The sequence below is a fragment of the Dendroctonus ponderosae genome, unplaced genomic scaffold, assembly GCF_020466585.1.
Source record: "Dendroctonus ponderosae isolate FM_Combo_2020 unplaced genomic scaffold, Dpon_F_20191213v2 Dpon_F_20191213_3, whole genome shotgun sequence".
NCBI lineage: Eukaryota > Metazoa > Arthropoda > Insecta > Coleoptera > Curculionidae > Dendroctonus > Dendroctonus ponderosae.
Genome location: NW_026018508.1, coordinates 1,545,210 through 1,555,441, shown reverse-complemented (window position 1 = coordinate 1,555,441; position 10,232 = coordinate 1,545,210). Strand labels below are relative to the sequence as shown.

At 36.6% G+C, this 10,232-nt stretch overlaps 1 protein-coding gene across 1 annotated transcript in view; it reads right to left on the bottom strand.

Annotated features, from left to right (window-relative positions):
* LOC125503789 (neuroligin-4, X-linked-like) overlaps nucleotides 1-10,232 on the bottom strand; it is a 31,146-nt gene that overhangs the window by 4,540 nt on the left and 16,374 nt on the right. The window contains exon 3 of the mRNA XM_048664681.1: nucleotides 1,655-1,872. Within this exon, the coding sequence (XP_048520638.1) occupies nucleotides 1,655-1,872 (218 nt within the window). The remainder of the gene's footprint in view (nucleotides 1-1,654; nucleotides 1,873-10,232) is intronic.

Genomic DNA, 10,232 nt, shown 5'->3' with positions numbered 1-10,232 from the left:
ACTCGGAGTGGGTGATCAGAGTGACCAGGTGTGGCGATTTATCGCTGGCCGAAGCCCGGCTCGAAGGCCGGATAAACCGAGGCTTCAAGATCCAAATGACTCAGAAGTAGACTAAATGATATTTAATCACTCCGCACGATTTGTTATTTAATTTTTCTGCTTATACTTTAACTCAAATTTTGTCCAAAAAATAGTTACGATTTGATGAAAAAAATGCTCGAACAAAATTACCGACAGATTTAAGCTTAACAGAGGAGAAACAAGACCCTATTCAAACACCCTGTACAATTTGTGTATCACATGTTTTTTCCCATCTTATGACTTAAATTTTGCTCAAGAATACAAGTTTGATTTAATAAGAAATTGTTCCAATCGGATTACCGATTGAGAAAATATTGACAGTCAAAAGTGAGGGAGTGCGTTTAATTTGCGCCACTGATTATGGTACTTAATTATACATTGTATATACTTTCCTTACTGTGTTTCAATTCCAAATCAAATTCGTTCCTGGGTTTCAGTCATTTATTGTCTCTATTTAATAATCAAAATACGTTTCGGTTTATTTTTCCACCATCATCAGTTTTTCTAAAATAACAGATAGTTAAAAAAAATTTCATTAATTTAAAAAACAACCACAGTTCGTCATCAGCCTCATCATATCACACATTAAAATACATCACAATTGCAATACTTTAAAACATTCAAAAATTAATTAGGCCTAACAGGTGATTAACAGTCAGTGATAACAGTCAGGAGAATCAAATTTGGGAAGAGACTAGAATTCTTCGTTCATATATCTTCTGTTAGTATGCAAATGTTTGTGTGTTCATACATAAAGTTTCATTTATCAGTCCATTAACATGACATGCCATATTTTTAGTTGCGTTTTGTTTTATTTAACCTTTGAAATTTGTTAAGATGTTACACAATTTATTTCTGATCTCGTTCTTTGACACATTATTTAATGAGAAGATTCCATCTTCAATGCTTGCTTTGATTTCTGAAATTGGACCATAGTGAGACTTATTTATGGAGAACCTTGGTCCAAGCGATAAGATGTATTCTACGTTATTCGGTATGTTTAGTGAAGTCAAATTATTTAAGCAATTTTTATTTACGTTACATTTGTTTGTTCTGCCATGCAAACCAAAAATAATATCCTCAGAATGCAAAGAAAAATAGCTGAAAGTAAAAGAAATCAATATAAACAGAATTTTATTCGTTTTGTGTCCGATAATGGACAAAATTAATACTCCAAATGCATGCCAAGGCTTAAAGCAGCAATAACGCTACACATGTAAGTAAAAATAATTAAGTATCTGAACGAAGAATTCTAGTCCCTTCCCAAATTTGATTGTCCTACCTAGTCACCTGTTAGGCCTAATTAATTTTAGAATGTTTTAAAGGATTGCAATTGTGATGTATTTTAATGTGTGATATGATGAGGCTGTTGACGAACTGTGGTTGTTTTTTAAATTAACGAATTTTTTTTTAACTATCTGTTATTTTAGAAAAACTGATGATGGCAGAAAAATACACCGAAACGGATTTGGATTAATAAATAGAGACAATAAATGACTGAAACCCAGGAATGAATTTGATTCTTAATTATACACTCATAGAAATAGCTTCAAATTAGGGATGAAATTCTTACCTGCTCGTGGTACGTAGATGTTGAGATACAAACAATCTTCGCTCTGATTTGCCAGAAGTGGAAGCAGTTTCTCGAGATAAAGTAGCCGCCCGCGCGGAAATTCTAGAAGTGCTTCAGAGCGGTTGCCGATATCTGGAGGTCTTTGAGGGCACACAGCACCAAATCTATCAGCCAACTTAGTAGTTTTCCACGTGGAAGGCGTAACTGGCGGCATATATCTATAAATAATAAGTTATATTCGTAAGACCGCAAACATATTGGTCAAAACTCATTAGATATATCGGTTAAGCAGCCTTAATAGTTTGTGTTCAAGTAAATTAGCACATCAACCCACGGCACCAATTCTGATTTTAAATCTATACCTATTTAAAACCAATATTTGAAAATGTTATTTTAAATTAAAAGACGACATAACTTGCAGTCGACATTGATTGATAAATTGCGCTTGAATCTCAGGGAAGAGTAATAAATCTATATGGAATGGGAACTGGATAAATACAAAAGTTCATTTCTTTCAGAATACTCAGCTTCCTTTATTTAAGCACAGCCAAAGTTAATTTAATCCCATGTAATCCATCAAAAGCAAGAAGGTTTGCTTGCTATTCTGACAGCAAATATTTTATGCTATAGAGTACAGAGAATATCACTCCACTTACTGTTGTTACTGTACTAATTCGGGTTGATTTTAGGTTCTCAAGATGTGAATACATTAGTAGAACAATAAGTGAGTGAGCAGCATTATTGCATGAGATCCAAATAATTTAATTTGTGTTTTCTGCTCTTAACAACGAGTCTCGACGAATTATCTTGTCAATTTAGTATTTTTTAGATAAACGTTAATTAAAACATCACTGCTAATTTAGTCGTACATATAAATCATTGTACATCTATAAGAGCAAACTAAGCAAAAAATGTGAATACTTTCTCGCTTGATTAATAGCAATATAATGGTTATTCCGGTCTTCCAGACAATAAAAAGACGAACCTTTTTCTCTTTGTAATCACTTGAAAGCAGATCGACAGGAAAGTTAAAAATGGCTGACCTCTTTTCTTCATTCTATTCACATAGCCGGTATAAATTCTAAATTAGATTTTGAAAAGGAAATTTCGGTATTCGTCTTATCACCGACAGCTTCCGACCTTTTTATTTGCCATTATTTACAGCTTTTGAAAATTAAATGTCAAAACTTTATCGGCGAAATATTATTTTAAGCTGCTTTGTAGAACGTCGGGCCATTTAGGCTGTCAGAAAGTTGGTGAGAAAATGGAATCGCAAACATTTTATTTTGTGTTTTGTGCGAAGTTCGAACACCAAGGCGTATAAATGGTAAATTCCACTTTACTGAAGTAGGGTAATTTTAATTGTGCATCAGCCTAGTTTCCAATGAACAGTTCTATTAAGACAGAAAACACTTTGAAATTAGGTAGAAAACAAACAGGTAACCACTAAAATTTAAATGTGTTGTGATATTTTGCGTCAATTAGAAAAAAAACTATTTCCTAGTTCAGCATTAAATGTTGAACTTTAAGACGTTCGACAATTTGTTCTATTTTAGACTAGCAAATATGTTTCAATCACTAACTTTATTGGTTGGTCACTTCTCCAAAACCTTCTTGAAATTAATGACTGAATTGAATGAGTTGTCAAGTTCTTTCTGATTTAGTGGAATCTGTTCAATAAAAACATCTTCATCTTTCCGGCAACCATTATATTATTTATAAATACCGGAGATCTAGATGATCTGTTGATTCCACGCTTGCTTCTGCAATAATATTTCCTTAGATTTGGACTGCCTGCGGTGTTTTTTGGATGGACAGGTCCCTGCTAGTTTTCCCTCTAGTCCAATGCGTGGTAGTCTATCGTCGGTCTTATGCCTTCACCATCTCACCACATCCTATACATCGCATTGTGCTCTAATCTCAGTGTTTCTTACGTGGTCTGTTCTTGTTTTCCCCGCTATTGCTCTCAGTACTAACATTTTGGCGACGCGTAACACCCTTTTGCTCTTGGTGGTATCATCTCTCGCTTCTATACCAGATGTTATTATTGTCCAGTCGCATATCTTATATATTTTGATCTTTACTCTCGCATCTCATACGGTTACGCCCATACCGTTTCGCTTAGACATCCTGACAGTATGTCTGATTTGTTAATTTGGTTTATCAGGTCCCTTACTGGGTAATGAGGGCTGGTCATGTAAATGCCCAGGAATCTAGATTGCATGACCTGCTCCATGGGTTTATTATCTACTCACTTTCTGCAAATATCGTTTATTCGAATTATGTTTTTATTGTTATTTTATTTTTCTCTCTGGTTTCTCTGGCTTATCCTTGAGCAACTCTGTAAACAACTTCGTTGTTGATCAAAGTAGTATTCCTCTATAGTTTTCAGGATTTGTTTCCTGCCCTCTTTTGTATATGAGAATTGTGATGCTGGTTTGCCAGTCCTTCGGGATTCCCCTAGTAGCCCTGGACCGCCGTATTTTAGAAGCTCGTTTGGTATTTTGTCCGTACCTGGAGCTTTTCTGTTCTCTAATTTTTTTAATTCCGATGCAAGTGTCAATGGCACGTTGATCTAATACAACAAGCTAGCGTTTATTAGTTTTGATGATTGCTCTAGTTAGCTAGAGCATTTGACTGTGTCCAGCTGAAAGACGTCCTGCATCTCGTTTACAACAGGCAAATCCCACACAATCTCATTAAAACCATATAGAACAAATATATAAACAATAAACTACGAGCACAAATAGAAAGAGACCTCACAGAACCAATACCAGCGGGTAGCGCTATTCGACAGGGAGACTCCCGGAGTCCTACTCTTTTCAATTTAATAATGGAAAAAATTGCTCGAAGTGTTCGAGGGCTAAAGGGATACAAAATGGGAGATGCAGAAATCAATATAGTGTGTTATGCTGACGATGCCGCTTTCATTGCAGAAAGTGAAGATGACTTACAAAGGTTAGACTTATTCAACCGGACAGCCAAGTCTCTAAATATGGAAATATCACCTAAACGAAATGCTTAACAACATCAAAAACCCCTCTAAGATGTAAACTGATACTTGACGGTAGAGTAATCGAGCAGAAAATGAAATTTAACTATCTTGGCATAGAACTTTCGGGCTTTGGGGATATTGAGGCAGAGGTGGAAGATTAAACAACAAAAGCAATTAGAATAGCGGGCTGCTAAATCGACGATCTACAAAACCGTCGTGAGGCCGGTGAGAGCGACAGCGTTACACAAGTGAACGATAATTGAACAGGCGATTCGCCTAAAATCAAGAATGAAGAACAAGAAGAAGAAGTTTTTAAATCTTGCCCTTATTTACATCTCGGTAACTGTTGCGCTGGATGCTGTCTGGTACCCTTCTGCCACTTGTGGTATACCTCCGGCTCCTTTAACCTGTACGCATTCATCTACGCATTTATTCCTGTTTTTAAGCATCTTCCAGACCGTTCTTTGGGCACCATATAGGTCATGATCTATGTCGCTTCTAAATTTGCCCTAATATTTCCTTTTGATCCCTTCGATTCTTGAGTCTTTCCATCTTTCAATCTTGCGTTGTGTTATGATCGATGGTCAGATCGATGGACAGATCGATATTTAGTGTATCACTTTGCGACCACGTTACAAATGACGACTTACGGGCAAGAACAGGAGTCACGGATGTTATCTACCAGGTCGCAAAGCTCAAATGGAGCTGGACTGAACATGTGGCCCGCATGGCGAACGGAGTATGGATAAAAAGGCTGCTCTGGTGGAGACCAAGGGCTGACAAGAGAATCAGGGGAAGACCTCCCCGACGCCATGGACGGACGATATTAACAGAATAACCGCAAGATGGATGCAGAGCCGCTAAAAATAGAGGACAGTGGGCAGAAATGGGGGAGGCCTATATCCAGCAGTGGATGCAAGGGGCTGATTGATATTGAATGATGATGATTCTTGGGCTGACTCTGTGCCTGATTTGTATATATTAGATGTGTTTTTCTAAATTAGGGTGTTCTTGAATGTTAGAAAGTTTTTGCGCTTTTTCTCTGCGAGGTCGTTCACTTCATGAGAGAGCCATGGTTTGGTGGAGTTTTTTGCATTAATGTTGATTTTCTCTTTGCCAATGGATTATTCGGCCGCCTGGTGAATGCAGTCCTTTATTTCATTCCAGCATGTTTCAACATTTTGGTCAGTGAGGTCAATCTTATTAATTTTTTGCATTAATCTGTTTTCGTACAGCTTTCGTGTGCTGTCTGATTCTATTGATTCCATGTTATATTTTTCTATGTTTACTGGCGGTTTCCTGATTATTCTTTGCTGCACCATTAGTAACTTGCACAGGATAAGATTGTGGTCTGTCCCTAAGTTGGCTGAAGTTTGTGATTTTACATCGAGTACTTGCGATGGTGTGATTGTTCTGTTTGTGGTAATTGTAAAATCGGTGATTTATTTTCGTAGAGTTATTGAAGGTACAGTTGTGCTGATCTCTATGCGGGCAATATGTATTACTGATCCTCATCTCGATTCTTGCGCATAAATCGATTAGAAGACCTAAGCTTTCATTGATGGTGTGCTCGTTGTATTTCTGCTTTATTCCTTGTGGGATCGTGTTCCCATTCGACCATTGAACACTCCAGATATTACGATTTTATGGGGGTTACTGATTTTGCTTACTAAGGTATGAAGTTCTCGGCAGAATTTCTCTGAGTCTTCAAGAGATTTTGATCTATCCGGGGCGTACGCCCTTATAAGAGATATTGTGGTTTGGTTCAGTGTCAGAGATATTTTCGATAATCTGTCGTAGGTATATTATATCTCCGATGCTTTGTGCATATTTCTCATGCAGTAGAATGCCAACGCCCGATTGTGCTCTTTCATGCTTGACCTTTCCGCTCTATATTAATATGAGTTTTTCAACCTTATGTTGGGTGTGTTCCTTGTATTTTACGTTTCGTTTTCGAAATCCCGCAGATGTCTATCTTGCGCTTTTCCATCGCGACAATGATTTATTGATCTCCTCTATTCCAGGATGTCATATTCAAGTAGGCGACTCTGGTGATGTTGCGTTTAGATTTAGTTTTTCTTTGTCATAGCACGGGTCGTCTTCGTGATGATCTGTGTTCTTTCTGAGGAGCGTCTTTGGTTCCATGAGCAGTATGTTTCTACTTCTAGTAAAAAACTGAAAAAAAAGCTGGCCTGTCCCGAAAACTATCCACCTTTCCATGGCTTGGGTCGGGTCGTGCTAACTTTTGAGCTACTCAGTGCACCCATCATTCATCAAAGGCAGAGTTCGGTTCCTCTTGGTGATATGATTTTTCTCTCGTTATTGCGTCATTAGATCTTCCATTCTCTGACATCCACAAAAAATCAGCTCTGAGATTGATCTCAGTGAGAGTCAATTTGTCCCTAAAATAATATTACTAATAGTTGAACTCACTATTTGATTAAAAAATTCTTTACCTTTCTTACCTCCTAAATAATCTCCTACACTCCTAATAAAATTTGATATTTGCTAATATTTACAGATTTTTTCTCAAAATACGTGTAGGCTAAGAAGAGGATATTCTCCTATTTCATATCAAATATATCTGCATTCATTGCAAAACCTAGTGGCGTTGCCTACGTTGACGTGTGGTTACATGTACAATTTTTCTACAACAGTTCTGACCCATGATACAATAAATACATATTCATACTTAATACTTAATAGGGGTGACACGAAATACTTGTCACAAGTATTTTGGAACAGATATTGATATGGAACAGTCGGTACCTGTGACTAATATTTAAAATAACATGTGATTTGAATCAACAGGGCTCGCCTACGATGCTGGTCAGTGCCAGTACAACATTGGGATTTCGATATTTCAACAAAGCAAAAAGGTAAATACCTGCCTTTGTGCCTTTTCATTCCCCGCGGCGTTGTCAATTGGCCTGAGTTTTAGTGAAAGGAGATATTTTATTCTCATGAAAGGGGAAGGTTTTGTATGCATGGGAGTGGGACGTTGGACCTGATGATTTTCGAATCCATGCACCCATGATTCGGCAAATAGCAATATTCAATGAACAGAAAATATCGGGAACAGCAGTAACAGCCGTCTCCGATATTTCCTTTAATGTGACCAGGCCTGTGACTCACAGACTGACTGTTTTTTCAGAATTCTGAGCTGTGCCTTGTCCTTGAAACTTGATTTTTTTCGACCACTAGCAGCACTTCTTAAATAAAATAGCATTTGTTGTATCTGCACTGTGGAGTAGTGGAAGAACTACATTTAAATTTGTATAGGCGCTATTTACCTAGTCTGGACATGTTTCAATATTTGTTTATATCAAACATAGCTGAAGTATTAAATGGCCAATTTTCAATTGAGCGATAAGATGAATTGTAATCAGTAATTAGCATGAAAATAGAAGATTTTTCACATTTTATTTTCCCCATAAGTGGGAAAGATAAAAAGGTGGCCACCTTTTTTTGGGTTCAAATAAAGTTTCGATAAAATGGTAAAATGTTACTCATAAAAAATGTCATGACTTTTTTGACCATCAGCCCTTGCATACATTAAATAACAAAAGGCATTCGGTCTTCGGACATAACTTATTGCTGACCCAGCAAATTTTCACCCAATTTACTAGGAAGTGGCGTTGATATCTACCAATGGAACAATTAGTGCAGTCGGATTAGATTAGATTTTTTCCGGACACTAATAGATGAAAGTAAAAGTTTATTAAAATTAATTTGGTTTTGCTTCAAAAAATCTCACTATAACTTTTTTTGAAGGTGTTTGTAGACTTTATAAGTGGTATAAATTTTAGTTCTGAATATTCATAACTTTTTGTTCATTCCTATTTGTTATGTAAAATGGGCTCTTTCCAGATTCTAAATACATTTTTCTTGAGACGTCGGAAAGACTTCTATGATGTTGTATTTTACTCGTAAAGAGTTATACTGCAACGTACAGTAAATTAAACTTTTGTTACTGACTGACCAAAAAAAGTTATGGTACCATTTTCTTGAAACTAAACTAAATTAATTATTGAAAATTAACAAAACGCTGAAATCGACGGTTGTTTTTCGATTTTTGAGTAAACTAATTAACGGTTTTTAATGTAGTTTATCGGATGTCATAGGTATTTTTAATACTTGAAAAAAAGGATAAAACTTTTTTTCAATAGCATCAACGGTTCAACAATTACGAACAAAAAACGGGCTTTCGCACTTTCTTTAATTATTTATAAATAATTGTTTATAAACAATGTTTCACAGCCGGAAATCGAGCCCATACTATTGTCTCAATATTCTGACATCCTTCCGAACAAGTTCAATTAATCTTTCACCATCATGTTTTCAGTGCCCGAAAAAGGCCCTTTAAAGTCTAATCGGAGTGGACTCAAATACGCTTCAGCCCGGTTTCAGGTACAAACCAATATTTATCATGAGCCAAAATAACATGTGACAAAAAATCACAGATACTTGGAACCGGTACGAGCATGGAACAGTCACACATGGAACCAGGGACTGAAAAATACTGGTTTGTGTCATCCCTAGTGATGGGCGGGTCGGATCTGACCCGATTCAGGGATCCGGATCTTTGAAAAGACCCGACAGATCCGGATCTTGAAATTTTCCAAATACGGGTCTCGGATCTTAACGGATCTTTTATATGTCTAGAAATAAAGCAGCGTGCAACTGTAATACAACTTAGTTAACATATTATTTCAAAACGTAAGTGAATTAAATTTAATCAAATGAAAAATATAGCTACATTACATTTATTCTTGAAAGCTTACATGCGGGTCATGAATATTGGCAAAACCGGTTGTCAAATCAGGCGAGACTGAGTGGATCCGAGTAGAGATTCGTACCTGAAATTCGAACCAATGTTCTGTGTTCTGTCGGGTCAAAAGAACCGTGTTTCTGATCCGAATCTCGGATCTGGATCTCGGAACCGAATCTCGGCTCAACGGGTCGAAAGAGCGGTGTTTCGGATCCGGATCTGGGCTCAACGGGCCGAGAACCATGTAGAACCTTAAGTCCCGACGGATCTTGTGCATTCCATTCCGGATAACGTAAGGAAAATATGTCTCATTTATGTTGTGCAGTTTGAAATAAAGGCATATAAAGTACTACAGTTTAATGTATATTTTTCAGTATTAGTAATCATTATGTTTAAACTATTCAACATTTCAATAGATCTCTTTTACAAACGATTAGTCGCTCTTGTACCTAAAATTACTATTTTTTGCTTTCAGAAAATAATAGTGCAAGTGTGCACGTGCACGGTAAACATTATGAAAATAAAATTAAAACAAGGATTAAACTTGTATTTACTTTGTGTCATTTTATATAATGCTATTACCTTTCTTAACTATGTGTTTAAACTGTCATTTTTGTAATCATGTATATTATATCTTACAATACAACGTATTATTTTTATAGAAGCAATTAATTACGTCCAAGCCATAGAGTAAGTAAAATAAGAGAGGTGGCAATTATATGGGCGTCCTTGTTACCGCGTTACGCAGGTAGCGCTGCAACTGGCTGACCGGCGACTGACGGCACTAAAATTTCGAGTTTTCGGCCAAGAAG